At 34.9% G+C, this 21,727-nt stretch overlaps 1 protein-coding gene across 1 annotated transcript in view; it reads right to left on the bottom strand.

Annotated features, from left to right (window-relative positions):
- The window catches only part of LOC149786604 (tyrosine kinase receptor Cad96Ca-like), a 32,866-nt gene extending 16,323 nt beyond the window's left edge, over positions 1–16,543 (bottom strand). The window contains exons 1-10 of the mRNA XM_089978229.1: positions 16,470–16,543; positions 16,163–16,245; positions 15,171–15,382; positions 14,051–14,219; positions 12,900–13,010; positions 10,744–10,928; positions 8,190–8,306; positions 7,196–7,266; positions 2,262–2,399; positions 1,200–1,302 (exon numbers count right to left, since the gene is read on the bottom strand). Coding sequence (XP_089834355.1) covers positions 1,200–1,302; positions 2,262–2,399; positions 7,196–7,266; positions 8,190–8,306; positions 10,744–10,928; positions 12,900–13,010; positions 14,051–14,219; positions 15,171–15,382; positions 16,163–16,226 — 1,170 coding nt within the window. The 5' untranslated portion in view covers positions 16,227–16,245; positions 16,470–16,543. The remainder of the gene's footprint in view (positions 1–1,199; positions 1,303–2,261; positions 2,400–7,195; positions 7,267–8,189; positions 8,307–10,743; positions 10,929–12,899; positions 13,011–14,050; positions 14,220–15,170; positions 15,383–16,162; positions 16,246–16,469) is intronic.
- Between the last annotated feature and the right edge of the window lie 5,184 nt (positions 16,544–21,727).

Here is a 21,727-nt window from a genome sequence, read left to right on the forward strand (position 1 = left end):
GATCAATATTGATTTAAAAGGCGTACCAAAGTAATAGGACGGAATATGTGCAATAATTGAATCTTTTAATCTTGCATGTTTGACGCAAGGAAAGATAAACAGAATTAAACTAATTTTAAGAAGGCTGTTCCAGATGAACAAAAGATGTTATATATATATATATATATATATATATATATATATATATATATATATATATATATATATATATATAATTTATTCATTGGTTTAATCATAATGATCTGTATCATTTTCTAAAAACAACCATTACCTATTGGAATGTAACCTTCTAACATGATTTAATAAGCCTTGCTTATTTAAAACATAAAAAGCTATAAAATTCAATTTGGATTCTTCAAACACTTGACCCAAATCAACATGTTTCCCTGAATACTATCTCGGTTAGTTGGCTCATACACATACATAATAATGAAGGTATTTTTAGTTGCTTACATAAATGAAATATAAAAAAGTCAATCAGGACAAGCAGAAATGAACTCAGTTTTGGACAAGGTCAGGTCTAGCAAACAATGTTACATTACAATAGCATGTAATGAAATAAAAACAATCTAAAATTAGCATACAAACAATTTAAATCAAATATACATAACATACCTTTTTTAAAGAACATTTAGCCACTCCCTTTAGAAAATCTCTATGTTGAGGAAATTAGTAACCACAAACTCTCAAGGAAATCGGCTCTTCAGTATAGCATCAGTCTCTAATCCATCTAACCCGCTTATGATATCGTCTTTATACACAAATACCAAACCTAGCACACCCTGAAACCAAATTTGATTTCACCATTTGACATACGAATTAGATGCCACCTGAAAAACAGCAATATTTTTTGGGGCAAACATTAAAAGACAAACCGGGATATTTGCAAATTGAAAACGTGTTCTACATATCGTTTCGTTTTAAAAAGTAAATTAAGTGAAATCAGATACTTCTATCGTCCATGGTTGTATCTTTATGTATGCACACAATTAAAAAAAAATACAAAATAAAACGAAGTCAAGGGTGGAGCTGCCATTTTTGCACCTGAAGTACCACAGTGATTATGTACCGCTAAACCCTAAAACAACAACAACAATAATAACAACAGCTACTAATGGTACAAGTTCATACTTACCTTTGGTGTGTGTGTGTATGTGTGTGCGTGATTAGGACTTTTAACGTAGCTTTAGCAATTTTACCTTTGGTACCGCATTTTTCACATTTGTGAGAATTTGGACTAGTTCCTCAAAAACTGGGCGCTGTTCTGGGTCCACCTCCCAACATTTGGTCATGAGATGGTATCTAGTAAACAGACAAAAATTACATGGGATAATGTATGTATGTATGTATGTATGTATGTATGTATGTATTCATGTATGTATTCATGTATGAATGTATGAATGTGTGTGTGGGGTTATGTATGTATGTATGTATGCATGTGTGCATGCATGCATGCATGCATGTGTATGTATGTATGTATGTAACCGAATTAGCTCAGTTTACAGAGTTTCAAACATGTAATCGAATGGTCGCGGGTACACTACTAGTCCAAACCAGCCTGTGTAGGCTGACCTAGTTTATATATATATATATATATATATATATATATATATATATATATATATATATATATATATATATATATATATATATATATATATGTTTGCCTGTACAAAAAATTGACATTAGACAATCCAAGTCAATACGATAATTATGACTTTCATTAGTCCAAAAATTAATTAGTCCTCATATACATGTCCTTTCATACAACTTGTATCCGTAACGCAACACAAATAATAATCCTGATATTTAAACAATAGGAGAAGCCTGTAATAGCTGTATCGTGTCTCTATAATTGTAAACAAGACTCCATTTTGTGTGTAAAGTGCATTTACATTTCAATTAGCCTCAAGCCTTTGCACATATCGGCAACATACATAGATAGTCTGAAAAAAAGAATTCATAGCTTACAAATATGTTTTACACTGCCAGAGTTTGATGGCGGAAATCTGAAACGCATATTTGTCAAATACCCAAGCACCGTGTTAAACGTAGTCACCGAAGATCTCCAAACAACCATAATCTCAAAAGTACTCGGTATCCTTAAGCAGCATATGTTGAAATTGTTTTTGCACACGGTCTGAATTTCTTTTAGCTATTTGTGCTATAAAGAATATCTGATTATTTTTTTTATTTTATGCTATCACATATTGATGAAACACTTAAAAATACATATAGTCATAACTGCAATGCGTGCTTACATATTATCTGAACAATGTTTAGGCTGCTGCAGGCGAAAACCTCCCTTCACTATTTCTAAAACTTGTTTCCAGTGGTAACCATGATATGGTAAGGCGCCAAGGGTTGCGATCTCCCAAAGAAAGACACCGAATGACCATCTGCAAACGAAAAGTTAAAATGGGACAGTAATATTTAAATCTATTAAATTTGTCTGTCCTCCTGTCCAAGTGTCTCTCTTTTTATCCACCTCTCTACCTATATATATATATATATATATTTCTACCCATCTACCTACCTACTCAGCTTCTTATGTAACTACTTTCCTGTGTACTAATATAGAATAATAGCTACGTCCTTCAAAAAAAGAAAATAAAAATTTTTCAGCAAGTTTCAGCCCTGAACTTAGGGCTACATTTAATACAAATAATAAAATATAATAATAATATATATACAAATTTCGATAATTTAGAAATCATTTCTTTTGGACGAATACAATTCTCACAAAATAATGAGTGATGGTTTTGTAAAACACAGATTTTAAAACTCAAACCTATCTAGTTTCTCATTGTCTGGTTATGACTTCCTTTCTGGAAATGTTTTCCATTTTGGTGGATAACAAACATAAGCATATAATCTAGGTAGTTTGCTTTATTAAAGTAAATTTTAGAAAGAGGCATCTTTGGTTAAGAGTTGGTAACAAGTCTACCTAGGGTAAGTCTGACCTGCTGACTGTATACATGACTTGCTCTAAAGCTGTATTGTGGTAACGCGATGTGAAAGTAACGTACACAAAGTAAATTTGTTTCAGGTCTCATTCACAATATTTAGTGTGGACTTGATTACCTATGTTTTTATTTGACCCAGATTAGGTTCTAATGTATTTTTAGATCATTATTGGGAGCTTCATGATGCTATATGGGGTAGGTGTTCACATGTCACGAAAACCCCATATTAATCCATACATCAAGACTTAAAAGCCACATGTCTAGATCTGTAACAAAGTTGTGTTTTATTTCATTTTATAAAACCGCACGGTACACACATTGTTGGACATATCATGCCAAGGAAATGGGAGTACCTTTCCTAGCGATTAACTGAGGCAGCATAATAGGGTTGGCCAAGACAGCTATCAAACGTGCAACCCGAAAAAGGTATATTTGAATGTTCACAGTTGTTATTGCTATGTTCATGCATGCTTAGAGAGAAAGAATTTGGGACTGACCTTTCATCTGGAAGTTTAAGCTAAGTATGTTTATGCGAAATAATCACAATTACTATGTTAGATAGGTACCCTAAAACATCTTCGAAATGACTCGGTTTTCAAATTAAGTGCTCACAGAAGCGCCGATATCGAACTTGGACGTAAAACGGTCACATCTATGGTTAAACTTAAGTATCTCAACTGAAACACGAGGCTTAATGGGATTGGCAAAAGGATTATATCTACCCTGATTAATTGGGTCAAACAAACAGGGTCAATCCTGCAAATATGGGAGTAATATTCCATGCTGGCCAGCATGACCAGCTTATCCGTTACAAGGATTTAGAGCAAAGGAAAAGACAATGGCGACAAAAACAAGAGCTTACCTCTGCTTGTTATGTGGTAATTGTGTCGCTGCCCTTACAAATAACGTGACATACAGGAAGACAGAATCATCTGCACAATGACAATCAACAGCTCTGAGTTACCTAAGTGTAGATGCCATGTGTCACAGTTGCAAAGTAAGCAAGAAACCTCATTCCAATTGAATGTCATATACTTCCTTGAGCTGACTAGTTCCAACACAATTCTAACATAGAACAAAAACATGTGAAGTCTTTCGTCAGAATCTTAGTTGCCGTTTTATCGTCCATCGAGTTCTGATGTGACCATAACACCACTACTTGGTTTGATTTCTGTGAACGCGTGGGTGGATAAACAAGTCATTTTGTGTTTCGATCTGTATGTGGTACACAATATAGGGGAGCTTAATAGGTTGAAAATATGCTGCAGTTCCAGAACACACCCTCTCGTGACGTGGCCTGCGCATATCAATCCACGTTTCACCAGATGAGCCTACTAGATACACGGAACCTTGTCCTTATAATATTCCTTTGGCAATCCATATACAAATTTGTATAGCTTCTTGGCATAGTGTCTGATAACCGTCCCATAAAACAGGGTCAGGAATACAATCGACAGTCGCTTTTGAGACTTTCAGTTTTGATTGGAAGCTGATGTCTCTGCATTCTAACAATGTGCACGTGATCACCAAGTGCCATGCTTGCTTTCACAATTCTGGTGTTGGTATCGTCATCAACGTGGATTTTATGTGAGAGTGTTCTGCCGAGGCAGGTGAACGTATCCATTGCATGGCGAGTTTCACGATTCCTGATGCAGGTTGGTCCATCACATTTGTCTTTTTGTTACTGATTGTGAAACCAAACTTTCCATAAGCTGAATAGAACAAACTCATTCTATGTTGCACGTCAGTCATTGATGTGACATTATGGGATCAATCGTCGGCAAATAAGGGATAAAGAAGAGCCACTTATCGTAGCTTCTTGTTCGCCTGAAGTCCATTAGATTGAAGTTTTTGCCTTCCGTCTGTTATCTAATGTTTATCTCAGTATCGCGGTGTCTGAAATCTATCCCAAAGTCATATTTATGGAAGGGATCTGGAAGTATGACTGATAACATGATAGTGAAGTGGGCTTATGTCTTTATATTTTTCACAGGGAATGGTTCAGATGACTTAATGTCACCCACGACACTAGCGAGCATACCATCATGGAAATGCAAAATCATTGCGACGAATTCCTCTGGGCAATCACGTTGGGCAACGATCTTCCAGAGGCCCACATGTCTGTCTATGTCAAAGACGTTTATGGAGTCAACACATGTTGTGTACACGTTGGAGCTCTGTTTCCTGAAGCCACACTTAAACTCAAGCAAGGGCCATTGATCAGTATGATACACAGTGGGACTCATTTGCCTCCTCACTAGATGATTATTGGTTACGCATGTTGTTACAGTAAATCTGCCCAACTTTGCGGCATTATTCCTATGTTAGTCAAGTGTGGGGTCGTTATCACTCATTACTGGATATATTCCCGATGAATGTGGCCGAGAGATTGTCTTCAAAGCACAATATAAGTTCTTCATGTAATTCGTGTCTGCGTAGGACTGGATCTTATTAGCCATGAGTCTTGCATTTCTCTGCTTTTGAATCGGATAGTCTTCTTGATGTTGCTAAGGTAGAAAATAGCGTGATGCCTTCTAAACAGTCACGTTTGAGCAAATATTTTTCGCGTACAAGTCTCCGAATAGCAACATCATTCTCATCGAACAAATCTTTATGTTTATATATGGTGAGACTGAGAGTCTTAGATGCATTCAGCTTGTAGACAGTCCAGCAGTTTGCATTTGTCATGATCTTTGTAACTCGGACATCCTTTATCTCTCTTCTTCTGACAATACGTAGTCAGTGTGATGACACTGCTTGAAGCCCAGTTTGATATGCGAAAGACTGTTGGTGATTAGAAGGTCTTGTTTAGCGCATTACCTCAGTAGGAAGAGTCATTTGTTGTTGCAATTGTCAAAACCAGTTTAAACGATGACACCTGGTCAGGTCTGGTGACCAGCACCGCCTCAAACATTCACCAAGGATGATAAAATTGCGTCTTTAGTGTGCCTGCAATAACAGGTTCCAGGTCATTATAAACTATGTCATATATCTCATCTGGATTGGTCATGGTGGGAGCACAGGCACTGATAACTGTTGCATGCCTTTTTTCTTGACGGCGAGGGTCTCATTTTCATTAGTCTGTCAGTTCACTCTTCTTGTGAGATTTGTGAGTTTGCTGACTGGTGTAATTTGATGCTATTCCATACATCAGCTTCATAGCTCTCTTCTTTACCTCGGCCATTCCAGAAGTAGGTATATTCCACTCTCGCTTCGGTAAGTTGTCTTTCCTCAGCTAGGGTAATTTCAATTTTGGCCGCTGTCTGGATGTTGAATCTGGCCAGATCCATACCACCTAGAGCTGTTCTTCTCTCTGGTCTATCTGCTAACTTTTGTCTTCTTGTTAAATGTCCGACCGCTGAAGTGGGATTCGCATTAGCTGCGGCATGCTGATCTAGGTTTTAAGTAAAGCAGGGAATGTTTAAGTCACCTTTTCAAACACATTCATCCTGCTAAGGATGTAAGCAGTGTGATTCCCAAAAAGGGCTGCTTTAGTTTCATTGCTACGTATGTCCATTGTAATGCGACCGTATGCACAGAGCCAGGTACCTGGCTGGGGATGGTGGTGGCAAATACTGTAATAACTTGCGCGTGAGTTGGATTAAAGTGAGAGAAAGTTGTGCAGTCATCCTCGACCTCTCTTCTAGGCCTGTCTGAATCTATTGGCACAATAATTTCGAAACTTTTCGAGACGAATCTGGTTGCAGTGGATTATAATCAGGTCATCTGTGCTGATGCCTTGCTCTGTCCTAACAGCTCTTGCAATCTGCCTTTACATCTGAGTTTATCAGATAGGACTTTTCTAGAAGATATCTTGGGTTGGATACTTTAAAAAGTATTTTTGTCCGACAAAATAGAACAAACTACCTATATAGGTCCCTGTATAAGAAGAATTTACCGTGCCGATAAAATTTTGGCCATTTTCTGAATTGAAACCATCATAAAATATAATCATCACACACATGTAATAGGCATATAATCACATATTCTGTCAGTGTAATAAGTCTACTTTGTCCGATTTCTCACTCACACACTGTACGTATATAATTATGGGCTCTGTCAGTGTAATTCTGTCTACTTTCTTCCGATTTCTCACTCACGTAGGCCTACTGTTCGTATATAACAACGGGTTATGTCAGTGTAATTATCTTTACTTACACGTCCGATTTCTCACTCATGTACTGTACGTATATAATCACGGGTTCTTCAATGTAATTATGAATACTTACACGTCCGATTTTTCCGAGTAAATGTGATTTAACAAGCATTCAAGAGCCATCCATCGGACGAGTACAGTGCCCTAGAAAAGAATAAGCACTAGATAAATACTGCCATGGTGACAACAAAGACCTTGTCTAGGCATGAAAAAAGTATGAAATAAGGAGGAAACTATTTTTAATTTAACATAGAGTGTACGTTAAGTTCGCACACTGCATTTCAAATATTCTCGTTGGCTTAGATATTGGATTAGGGTGCTTTTCAAATTTTGAGAAATCGTTGAAAATGTAGGAAAGGTCCGACCGCTTGCCACTGATAAACAAGAGCATTTAGTCGCTTGCGAACTTAGAATGATTATGTACTCATGTACTTATTGTTTTGTCTTGCCTTAAATAAGCTTATGTAAGCAATTTGATTGTATTTCTCGTGCATTTAGAAAATTGAAATAACATACTGATAATTTACGTTTTTCCGGGAGTAAATATTTAAACAATGGTACCATCTGCAATATGTTCGATTTCGACATTAGGTTAGACTTATACAAAATTCGGAAAGAACCAAACAATAAAGCATTATATGATGTTTTCCAGTTTTATATTAAAAGCGAATATGGCTAAGCGACAAGGCAGTTTACATGGATGTTATTGAAAATGGCATCTCATTTTAACTTTTAAAGTCTTAATGTCGAGGATAAATACAACAGATTAACGTGGAAATGACACAGACAAAGGCCATGTACCCAAAGTTAAAAAGGAATGTAAATCTGAAATTGCGTAAAGTGAGCTAATACAAGATATCTCAATATAATTCAAACTCATTCACCAGACTCGAAAGGCAGAGCAAACAACATCTGTATCACTAAGCATCTTATCAGAGATTTTATCCTGTCAAGAAAAGTAGGTCCGATATGTGATCACACAGTTTTCGCTGACAGGAAATGCTATATTTGGTAAGTGTGCGGCTATGTAATAAGACGACCTATTTTATTACTTTTTTTTCACTTACTTTTCGTGAACGAGAACGACGGTTTCCTTCAACTCTCGAATGGCCGAAATCAGATATCTTGGCCACGAAATCGCCACTGATGAGGATATTTCTTGCTGTAAGGTTGACAAGAATAACCTACGAAGTAAAGCATTATATAAGATGGCAACTTAATCCACGGCGTGGTCCGGATATCAATTATGCGTATTCTGTAAATGTAACTAGATAAAAACATGCCTGTTCTAACCATTTTATGCACTTTGATCGTCCTTTTCAAATGCATCGTAACTAATAGCGACGTACGACCTTGTTCTGTTTCATTCTTTTTGTATTGCATCGTTTCTTATATATATATATATATATATATATATATATATATATATATATATATATATATATATATATATATATATATATCCATACATTATGTATAGTCTGTAAAGTAATTGTGTTTTTTTGTGTTTTATTCTTGTTTCGGTTGTGTAATAGCCCTATGTTGTTTTTGATATGTACTTGAGAAAGAAATCGGTAGCACTTATGCATATCTGAATTGTATTGCTTATTGTCTTTTTCCAATAATAATGCTGTGTATATCTGTATTTTGTAATTGGCCTTATTCCAAAATCGAGGTAATAGTGTACTGGACCAGTGACATTTATTTTGTAAACAACATACTATACAAGTAATATTTGGATATGAGCAGAGACTTAATATTTAGATCATTATCAGTGAAAGTAAACATATTAACCTGTATCTGAATGTAGGATACTTCGTTTTCACGTGCAAATTCCGAAAATTGTTGATACAGTTGAATGTTTTAGAGAGAAGACTGACCGACACCCTGGCTGTATTATTGTATCTTTCCTTTTAATATAACGTTGTTTACTTGAAACATTATTCAGTTTTATATTAACATACGAATCAGAATCATTCTTAGTATTGTGTTCAGTTTTTAATTTGGGAGGATTTATTTATTCAAAATATTATTCACTGGAATTACCAAGCGCTGAATAATATTCAAGAACAAAAATATAAGTTGGAAACAGTGAATTCAGACAAGGACATTTTTGATTATATTATTATGATACATCAAAAGACTGTTAGCATATTGTCATACTCCAGGCCATTGCCACATTCGAGACAACAGGCATATCAACACATTTAGTAGTGGAATTTATTTTGAACCCCACTTGAATTCAATTGGATGTTTATACATTTGGACTCGTGATTAAACCTTTAGGACTATCTGGCATATAATTCACAACACCGTAAGTTATTTTTTAAGTTTTCACTTTTGTATTCTTGGGAAATAATTTTGTGTCGAATGTTACTAAACTTGTAGGTTTTAGCTCTTTTCTATTACTTAGAATAATACAATTGAGTCACAGCAATACATATATAACTGACTCATACTGATTCATAATTGATTCACATCTACATATTTACATTGCAAAGTGAATTTATTCTTGTTCTATATCTTTACATTCATGGACTTTAAACATAATATAATGAGGACAGCAGGCGGAATGACGAGTCAAGAAGAATAGTGTTACATATATATATGTATGGTTTAATCTGCATAATAACTGCTAGGGCAACTGAAAACATATCAGTTTCCGCACCAGCATGTATTAGAAGAAAAAAACCGGATATCAATAAGAGGACATGTAGTTTTCAATGAATATTATTTTATACATTTCGTGAAGAAATGGCATGGAAAAAATAAAGTATCAACAAAGTCAAACATTTTTAATAAGTTATTTCCTAATCTGTACTTTGGTGAGACATGTTAACCAGAATGAATATTTTATGGCTGAGTTTTATCTTGAGGAATATTAAACATGGCATATGCTCGCACTAACTGCAAAATCTTTAGAATTTTGTGCCGACTCCAGTACCCAAGAGACAAAAAAAAAAAAAAAAAAAACCCAAAAACGAAAAAAAAAAAACATGTTTAACTTCCAATTTCATTTGAATTTAATACAAATTCCTATGTTCTGTAGATTTACGGTACTTATTGCAAACATGCATCGAAGATTTAAATAAATACACCTATTACACGACAGAATATACGATGTATATATAATAGTTTTTTGGCCTTATTCTTTCAACCCCTTTTTGTGCCAACGCTTGTTGATATGTAATGTACAGACGTAATTGAGGAAAACACTTAACATTTTTTCCAATACGAGATCTCGATTTATTAATTAAAAATTTTCGATTTCCTAATCCAAGATCTCATTTTATTAATCCTGGTCGCGATTTACTGATCAACAACTGAGATTTTGCAGTGTTAAGAAGTGATTTCTGATTAATGAACATAGGCATCAACTTAGTTAATCGAATTTTTGGATACGAAAATCGACTTCTCATGTTCGCAAACTGAAAGCTTGAAGCAGTAAAGCGAGATTTTAGATTAGTATATCGAAGTCTTGAACTAATAAACCGAGATCTCGGTTAAGCAAACCTTCTTCGTGGATTAGAAAAACGTGTGTGTCCCTTCAGTTATTCTGTAATTATATGCATGTGCATTTAGAACAAAAACTAAAAGAAATATAAAATGACGGTTGGTTACTTTAATTGAAGCAAGATATTGCATTCCTTGTGCAACGTCAATGGCAACTTGAAGCATCTTGTCCGCGATGGAGGCTGAATACACAGAAACCAAGGGCGACACATACGGGGATTCATTTCTTAGGCTTCTGAGGACTTTGAGTAAATCACCACCTTTCGCTAGTTCCATCACAATATAGAGCGTATCTACACAAGAAAAGAATGCTGTTAACTTATCAGTTAGTATATAACCTAATACTGTCAGATTATACTATTATTTACTTTAGCTGAATTTTTGCATAGAAAAACCGTTAGGAATTTATTAGTGACTGGTCGACAACGTTCTACTGAGTTGCTGATAATGATAATTTAAGCATAATTTTTGACATTACTTGAAATATGTATGTGTGTGTGTGTGTGTGTGTGTGTACACAACACATACACACACACACATATATATATATATATATATATATATATATATATATATATATATATATATATATATATATATATATATATATATATAGCATGTACGCTGTATCAATGAAATACCATGAGATGTAAAAATGTTTCATTAAAAGGAAACGAGGAAACGAGGCTTTCAATGAAAACATTTATACAACGAGAAGTATATCATTGACACAGCTTACATACTATAATATATTTTATTTATATCACATACAAATACATATATTTGTCCTTTGAATGGCGTTAAAATTTACTACAGGCAGTTGTGTATTGACCGAGTGAATGAACTCCTCACATCACCTGAGTGTGTCCGCTACAAAATGTAGTTCTATGTCTTTTGTGGCTATTCACAATCACCTTTGCATATTGATAATTTGATCGTTTTCTTCTTCTAGTTTGTATTTTTCTCGACATTGATTATATTTATATGTGGAATTAATTAATGTGGAATTGAAACTAAGCAAAATGACGAACCAAGAAGAGGTAGTTAAAATATTTTAATATATTTACAGTTGATCTAAGTCATTATTCTGCTTTATTTACAGCACCACTGACCATAAAACTCTCTCTCTCTCTCTCTCTCTCTCTCTCTCTCTCTCTCTCGTCGATTTGACTTTAAAACTCTCTCTTTCTCTCTCGTCGGTTTGACGTTAAAACTCTCTCACTCGGTATGACTTTAAAACTCTGTCTCTACCTCACTCCTTCCCCTCCCCCCACCTCTCTCTCTCTCATCTTTTGTTCGGTGTGACTTTTATCATCATTCCAGACACATCACGGGATGATAGAAAAGAAAATCCTCTATGCTCATCATTTCATACATTTTAGCCGGTATCTTGCTACGATGGTCCAGAGAGAGAGAGAGAGAGAGAGAGAGAGAGCGGCCTTTGGAATTTTCATATTTAATTAATTAGAATCAAATTTTAGAACATTATAATATGTTTAAGAAACAACAACATTAAACAAAACATTAAATACATCACAGTATATGTACCACGTAACCGAGAAATTTACCGTATAATGTCGGCATTATTTACAAGTTTGTATCATTGATAAACACTGTTGATAAATCCCAAGAAAAGTGCACACATATCATTACGACGAACCATATTCTTGTTGGCTGCTTGGGTGTAATTTCTATTTCAAGGTTTTAATCCAGCCCAAATTCCTTTTCTCTCTCAGAACAGAAAGCGGAAAGGATTGCGATGTAAATGTGTACTATATTCAATTGATTTAGAAAACGGGAATGAGTAATACTTTTTGTCGTTATTTTCATACTTCACTAATGATTATTGTGTGGAAATTCATCATTGATCTAGAGTCAACTGCATACGGTCGCAAGAATGTTTATATAAGCGTATTATTGATCCATGGGCGGATATATATAATGCACATTTTATCGAATTATTATTTAATTATTTAGTTCTGCGACATCTCAAAGACACCACTCATAATCATCACTTTCTGAAATTAGTTGCTATGAGGAATGGTACTGGAAATTTAGTGTAAAGAGGTACGTTTTTAAGCATCTGGCGAAGAAAGAAAGCCAGATATTTTTGGACTGGTTGAAGAAGAGGGAAAATGTGAGGCTTATACTGAAAGTTTATAGATAATGGGAAAATATAAAAAGTTGAATTCGGGAGAATGAAACGAATGTAAAAGAAATTAAATGGTAAAATGAACAGTTTTACGAGGTATGCAGGGTTTTACCATTGTGATTACAATGTCCAATAAGGGTTATTATACTCGGATGAGTTCCTAATTTCTTCCTCACTTCGAGTTCTCTGTTAATATTGCAAAGCGCCGCACGAGTCGAAAATTCTGTAAGAATAAACAATTTGAGCTAATAAATACATTTTTTTAAACAACAAATGCCGAACAAATTATGCTTCTTAATATGTTAATACAAGGAAATGACTAGATGGGGATATAGATTTGGCTATAATGAGATACCCACCATATTCAATGGCTGAGATAAACCCCAAACAAACAAACAAACAAAAAGAATGAAAGAGAAATTGTGAACATAAATTCTCTGTATGTTTCATGGTCTCATCCAAGCCCTTTTATTATATTTAGATTTTCTGCGAGTACACACGGTATCATTATGTTTCGATTCAAATATATCTTTCTCCATTGAAATATTTATATTTAAATTACTTTTCTAATTTTTTTTTGCTTCAGTTTTCCTTCAACTATATCCAAGGGGAATCTAGTATTAATTATTATGGGCAGAGCTATTTGTTTTTTAGGTTTGGAACTGGTTTAAAGTTTTATACGTCAGTTTTCGTCCAGGTGCCATCGTAAAGATTTTTATGCTGTATCGTTCATATATTACTGGTCAAAAAATATTCAATTTATAATGCCTACACAAACAAACAAGAAAGAAATATTTGCAGTCCTCGTCTATTCTAGAATATAATTATTCAATTATATATGTTGCAATGAGGGATTTCGATCTGCTGGTTTGGTGTTTGAGTCAGCTGACTTGGTGTCTGAGTCAGCTGACTTGGTGTTCGAGGCAGCTGGCATGGTGATTGATTCAAAACAGTCTTTCTTCGACCCCCCCCCCCAAACAAACAATTCTATGTGAATTGGTACATCGTTATGGTGTCATATCAATCTATAAAATCTGTTCAAATTAAATTGCATTTGCTTAAATTATTTAATTTTATTTTAATAACCTCTCAAGTATTAAACTTTGTGTAACCTATCTTTATCTACAATGCATCTAAAGTTGAGAGTCTTGTCCTAAACGTCAATAAAATGTGATTTATATATTTACAAACGTTTCTGAGTTAGATTAAAACAGTATCTGAACCTTTTAGAACTTAAACATAATTTCCAATGACATACTACACCTTTGATGACTTTTATAGCGGCTAGCTGTCGCTCTTTTCCTTTCGGAGAAACAATTCCACTCCACACTTCAGTGAAACGGCCAGTTCCCAGAATGTCATTTGAAAGACTGAAGTCGCTCAAGTCCAACTCCCACTCGTCAAGTGCATCGTACAGCCTATGTGACACGCCCTAAAAGTGAATCGACAAAACTAAACAACTTTGATTTCTCGCATTCGCAAATCCCCGCTGATGTTATTACGTATTACCTAATTTTAATTAGCATCACTTTAGACCACACATATAATGTGTCTCCATGCAGTTACTAAATATATAACGTTGGGTAAAAAAAAGAAGACAAAAGAAAATTTCACTAATAATAATTTTACAAATATCTGATCTTTGCTTTCCAACAGTGTACCCAGAAAAGAGAAAAAAAATAAAATTAAAAAAATAAAAAAATAAAATAAAGCCGTCTTAACATAATTGTCATTTCGATAATGTATTGTCCGCTCCAGTGGATAAAGTGGTTAGAGCGGCCACCTCGGATGCGGAAGGTCGCGGGTTCGAACCACGGCTGAGTCAAACCAAAATACTTATAAGAAAGGTACTAACAGCTGCCTCACTTGGAGCGCAGCATTAAGAGGTTAGTTTTAGGACTGGTCGTCCTGGTGTCAGGATAATGTGACTGGGTTGGACATGACGCTACATGTCTGCGGTATGATATCGCAGTGCTAGATATCGCTGCCGATATTGTAGCGACATGACTGAATTTTTTAAAGCTACGTTAAAAATGAAAATCTCTCTCTCTCTCTCTCTATCTCTCTCTGACACACACACACACGCACACACACAATGGTTTTCAAGATATATAAAGAGTCAAAATATATAATTTTAATACCGAAAGTAAAAGCAGTAATGAATTAAATTAATATTTTGAAAATGGTTACCAGCAATTTTTACTGAAACTTTCGAATACTAACTCTAGGAACTAATTTTGTGTTCAAGCTGACTGTAGGTACCACCATAACTAAATTTTATCGGGGTAGGGAAAAGGCAGGTGGCCAGAATGTCTAGCTACGCGACTGCTTTAGGGTCAAGTAGAGACTCATTTGAGACAGATGATCTTCGAACCCATTATACCTTGGTTGCTTTCTCATAGTTTTCGTCCAGATTCTTCAGCAACCCTCGAATCTTGTTGGCACAATGGATCGAGTATCTTATCACCATGGTTGTCAAGCATAAAACGAATACACATCCCAAAACTGTCGAAAGACTTGTAACCACAACCATCTCATCGTTTGAAAGTTTCCATGCACCCTTGCTTCCACCGCTATCGTCATTTATTGCTTTAACTGGAAGGCAAAGTATCTTCGTAAATATCGCAATGTCGTTATTTCACATTTAAAATAAGTCTCAAAAATTAGAAGTCTCACACATATAGATCCAAATAATTGACACAATTTCGCGAGGTCCATTAAAAAAAATCTTGGACTTAATTTTGTTACTTCCAAGAACTTAAATGTGTCTTTCTTTTATATCTTTCTTGGGTAAAAATTCATTATATTCTACATTGAATAATTTCCATGTATTTTATCAGAAGCGTGACGGTAAAGGCACTTTTAATGCATTATTGGCAATATCATGCAGAGGAAATGGTAGATAAGTGTACATTCCGAGGGCACACCACGGTAGCCGACACAAGCTGGCCGGGGCAGGTATCAAACTAGCGAGCTTTAGACTACGAGTTGAATAATCTACCAAATAAGATAACGCGTTTCCTCGTCAAGGACAATTATCGTAGCTTGTTTTTGGATCTTACACCAATAATTTTCGTAAACAGAACGCGCAGGAGAAAGCAAACTCACAGAAGAAAAATACGAGGAAATCGGCTAAATTGCCAATTATTCCTCAAATCGAGGTCGGTAACAAAATCCGTAGCTTCCGGAAAATCCGTATGTGTGATCAGCTAATATTATCTAACCGTTAGGAGGAGCAACATATTTAAATTTATATAAATTCAAATTTGAAAATTCCCTGAAGGAAACGTCTATATGCTACTCTTCCCATGTGTATTATGCGTGGGTTTAAATTTTTTAAAATAAATTTTATTCATTTCAAGATTAAAATGTTACCTTTAGAACTTGGAGAGGCAGACACATTCATAAAATCCATGCGTTGCATCTGTGTTCTGTTCATAATAAAATTCTTCACATACCTATAATAAAAGATATACACAATTATTTCCTGACATTATTTTATTTTTGTTTAATTTTTATATTTATATTCATCTACCACGAAAAGCCATTGAAATTCACATTTTAAATTTCATAAAAGACAGATTACAAGAGAGAGAGAGAGAGAGAGAGAGAGAGAGAGAGAGAGATTTCCAAATAAACAATAGAAATAATTCAACGCAAGAAACACATCAATCAATCTAACCTTGTCAATCGTGCAGTACAGATTCATTCTGAAGGCAACAATGGACTAACTGTGTTTTGTAAAACAATGAAAAGATGAGACATTGAAGCTACATGTCGGATGTTGACTCAGCTTTGATAAATCGAGTCTAATAAAGGATCGGCAGTGGCTCAGTGATTAGTGTGCCGTACTCGCCACCAAAAGTGCACGACCTCGAACCCTCCCTGGACCAAAGTTGATCAGCAGTCGTTTCGAATTGCAAGATAGAGCACCCTCTCCCCCAAAAAGGAGCAAATAGATTCTCAGTTATATTGGTTTGACCTTAAAATCTCCTTAAGACTGTAGTCGAAGGTCGAACCTTAGATCTAGGAAACCAGTCTTTTATTTGACCATAAAAATTTGCTTGTAAATTCAAATAAATTTATTTTCGATAACTTGTTATCCATTTTTCGTTTTCTTTTTTTTAAAGGCTTTTTGATATTGAATTTCCAAAAACTTTTATGACCAAACGAATATTTATTTACACCAGTAATACATTTTGTATCATCTAAGCAATTTAACAAAATTATTAACATTTCAAGTTATGCATTTTGGATCTTAATGTGTTAATTTTACTTGTTATTTCTTTTCCATAAAATAAAACATTGTTCATTGTTATACAACTCGTTTGTTAAATTTGAGTTTACTATTTAATAAGTTACCCTTTGTCCTTTCATTCTTCTTATTATTATTATTATTATTATTATCATTATTATTGTTATTATTATTATTATTATTATTATTATTATTATTATTAATGTTATTATTATTATATTATTATCATTATTATTATTATTATTGATGTTATTATTATTATTATCATTATTATTATTAATGTCATTATATTATTATTATTATTATTATTATTATTATTATTATTATTATTATTATTTATATAAATATAATTGAATAAAGTTGTGCTCGTAACTCTATAAATGAAAAATACATTTAACATTTGACATCACTGCTCGTATTTCTTACGAAATGATCATTTGGTCATTCAGCTGTATCAAAAACTATATTTTTGCCATGTACTTGTATACATCATATGTAAACATTCCCAGTTTTAACGAGTCCCTATCAGAAAATATCAGTTTCATTTTCTCACCATAATTTACTTGTAAATGATTTTAATAAATTTATCCATTAATAATTTTCATCGGTCTAGTGCAATTTGGTTTATTTGGCATAATGTTTTTGTTTTTAAAATATTTGTTCCAAAAAATGGATGTTTTTAGCTGAAAACTGTGACTTGCTGGATATTTCTCATATTCTTTCCTCTCTTCAGTATAACAATTACTCTTTTTCTTACATTTTCCATTGTCTTTCCGAAGACAGCATTATTCATTAGGATCAGATTCATTCTAATTTCCATTTTGCTTGCTTCCCTTACTTATTGTACACTATGACTACTATATGATTTCATTCAAGGCTTTTATCAGTTGCATTATTCTATGAACTTTTGTTATTTGTAGTTCTAGCAGCACAAACTATTTTCGTATTCTAATGTGCAGCATATTTTCCTTTCTTGATCTGATTGGGGTTCGCTCCGGTGGCCTAAGCTGATAGAGCGTCCACTTGGGATGCGGGAGGTCGCGGGTTCGAACACCGGCCGAGTCAAACAAAATACTTATAAAAAAGTACTATCAGCAACCTCCTTTGGAGCTTAGCATTAAGAGGTTAGTGCTAGGACTGGTAGGCCTGGTGTGAAGATAATGTGACTGAGTGGGACACGATGCTACATGTCTGCGGCATGATGACCCAGTTCTAGACATCACTTTAAACTGCCATAAACTGGACAAGGTAGTGATATGACTGAAAAATTGTTCAAGCTACGTTAAATCTCTGTCTCTGTCTCATTTATCGTGACAAAGCCGTGTTAGGTAACTTGTTCTTTTGAAAGAAATTTCTGACTTTAATCATATCCATGTCTCCTGAACACCAAGTCTGATGGATGTTTCACAGAGTATGTGTATCGACTCCATTAAAGACAACCAAAGTATTGCAGTTATCTCTGATTACTGTAGGCATTTGTATACATCGCTTAGTAACATAAATCACGTCTGTGTTTTTATGCCTGCCTCGGGAAAATATCCGAGATGGATTTTATTGTTTGTCCAGCATCACATGATTGTACACGACGAGATTATTAATAGATCCACCGAGGTCATCCACAGATGGGGCTTCATCAATATCGGGAATAAAAATCAATAATATCATTACCGTCTTCATTCGAAGAATTTGCTCCTTCATTAAAATCTTTAAGCACGTCATAGCATCACTGATTATCTACAGATGGTGCCACTAAATACAACTTCCCCATCTGAGCCATATCATTATCAGAATAAGCAACAAATGCGTCTTATCAGACCCAGATGGACCTTTGATAATTGCTCGTAGAGAATTTGGTAACGATGGACAATTCTTGCTTTCGTGTCGCTGAAAAATTAATGATATCCATGTTGTAAAAATATAATAAATAACATGAGTTTATGTTGTGGTTGATGCAGAGCATCCACCCCCACAAATGGATTAACAAGAATGATTTAAAAAAAATAAAATGCGTTCAGGCAGGTGTGTAAAATGTAGTACAAGCAAATACAAACTTTATCTCTAATAAAACAGAGGGCGATATCGCTGCTTGACTGGGAAAATTACCAGAGGCTCCATGGGCTAAATGTCGAGGAGAAAAACATCTTCATGGACATAATTATTGTGGTCCTGGAACCGGACTTGATATCCGATGAACAAAATCAACAAAGAACTGGAGAGTATTCAATAAGTGCGAGTGATCAAGCATGCCACGTTCATGATGTTGAATATAAAAATCCAGATTTACAACAGCTACATATTTCTGACGTGAAGTTGATTCACTCGTTACATCGCAAAAAAAAAAAATAAATCTGTCAGAGAAAAACTTGTTAGCTTCCTAGTAAAATCTGCGATGAAAGGTAAACTAGTGCTAGAAGACGGTAATAAATCAACCGATTATTATCATTATAATGGAATCGATTTGTTATAGCCCAAAAGGATATTAGAGGGGTAGAGCAGCGATTAGTAAACTTGCTTGATGCAGCAGGTGTTGCACGTTCTGTTGCCGCAGAGTGGTTAACACGACTGCCAATATGAAAAATTTATCTTCAAATACCTAAAACAATTCAGTACGCATATTTTGATGTCAGCACTTCCGATGTAATTCATTAAGAATACATTTTGTTTTTACTACACGATACTATTAAAACACGTAGACGTCAATCGCGCACAAATAAATACGAGTTGACTGTCATTGACTTGCAAGTAGGTATAAAGAAGCAGAGCCGCTATCAACTAAAACAGCAACATTTGCTACAGTTTAATCCTGGCAAGGAATTTCTAGGTGCGTGTGGTTTGGATTTTTAACGTAGTTTTAACAATTTTTCAGTCATATCGCTACGATGTGACACTTTATAGTGATGTCTGCAGCATGATGTCCCACCCAGTCACAATATCCGGACACCAGGCCGACCAGTCCTAACACTGACCTCTTAATGCTGAGCGCCAAGCGAGGCAGCTGTTAGTACCATTTTTGTAAGTCTTTGGTATGACTCGACCGGGATTCGAACCCACGACCTCCTGCATCCAAGGCGGATGCTCTAACCACTAGGACACCGGAGCGGTCGAATTTCTAGGTGCAGTAACGTCGATGATGAAACAACATAACGTCAAAATCAGAGAGGACATACCACAATTCAATCGAACACTTGCTGAGCGGTTATTTGGATACTAGTATGCGCAGGAAATATCCCTTAACAAAGTTCAGAAAGACATGAAATCTCGTGAATATATTGCAAGACTACTAAATGTGATAGCTGCATTCAATAATGAAATTACTCGTGTAATATTTATGAAACCCATCAGCGCATCACAAAAACATATACCAGTACAACGGCATGACTCTTTCTCAAGAGAACCAGTACTAGATAATTTGACTATCATATATTTATATGAATCTGGTGAACTTGAAGGTGGTAAAAAAGAGCAACTGGTCCTATTTGGAGTGTGACCACATACAATTTCCAGGATGGTAAGATCCTCGGGCAGACCTGCAATCTACAGACTAGATTCAACTGCTTCTCAACGTGGATATGTACGCGAACAATTACAAGTTATTCCTGAGGAAATACAATTACCACCGCCTTCACTTTTGTAAAAGCAGAACACCAGCACCTCTAAGTCGATTACACTCAAAATATGTCAACATCACATTTTCGCGCGTGTGGTCAAGACTACCATTAATTCTATCCACTGTATACTGTCTTGGATTATTGTTCGAATACTACCATGGTCGCCATACATGATCACAGCAGTATTCTGTGTCAATAGCCAATCATAAAATATTTGTAATGCCTCCAGCGACACCGTGCATATATAATCCCAGATAATAATCTTAGGAATATCAGCGATTGAGTCCACTCATCCCCGTCTCTCCATCTAAAGAAACTATGAAACGTCTGAGATTTTACTTCACGTTCGATCATTTTTCTGACGAGTTTATGTGTAGGAGTCAAAACAACCATGTCAAGATTCCGAAATAATTCGATTACACGCGTTGTTTTACCAGAACAATCGCATCCGTTAAGATAAACGGTTTAATGTCTAGCTACGCAAGCATATACCGATTGAACAGACGAAAGTTCAGACAAATAATTATGTTTATAATATATTTCCTTACATTCAACGTCGGCGGATATAGAGTAATTAAGTACCTCTTCTTGCTTTATTTTCCATCCACCCCATGATGCATTAGCGCCATGAAATTGTTTTAACAAATCTGCATATTGTTTATTTATATAAAATGAATCTGTTGCCACTCTAACCGCGGTTTCAGAAAATCTGTTTATCATCAATAATAACTTTATCAAAACATAAGCTAAAATCGAAGATCTTAAATGAGTAAACTGTGGTAAATCGCCATCGGTATCGCTATCGGTATAGTCCACAACTGTACCTAATTTAGTTTTATCCGACAAGAAAACACTATTCATACATATAAGTGTATCTTTCTTTGTCGTATCAGCAATTATAAAATTGAGTTTAGCATCGTCGATGATTAATCTTATGCAATGTCGTTTATGATCATATAATCCTCCATGTGTAAACTTACCGATTATTTTTCTGCCGAGATCTTTTGCAACCAGAATTTTTCTCCTTAGTCATTCTGCAAGTGTATTCGTGATAGTGAACATGTAAATAAAACATTC

This window comes from Sinohyriopsis cumingii, chromosome 12 (genome assembly GCF_028554795.1).
Source record: "Sinohyriopsis cumingii isolate HCF-2022 chromosome 12, ASM2855479v2, whole genome shotgun sequence".
In the NCBI taxonomy this organism is placed as follows: Eukaryota; Metazoa; Mollusca; class Bivalvia; order Unionida; family Unionidae; genus Sinohyriopsis; species Sinohyriopsis cumingii.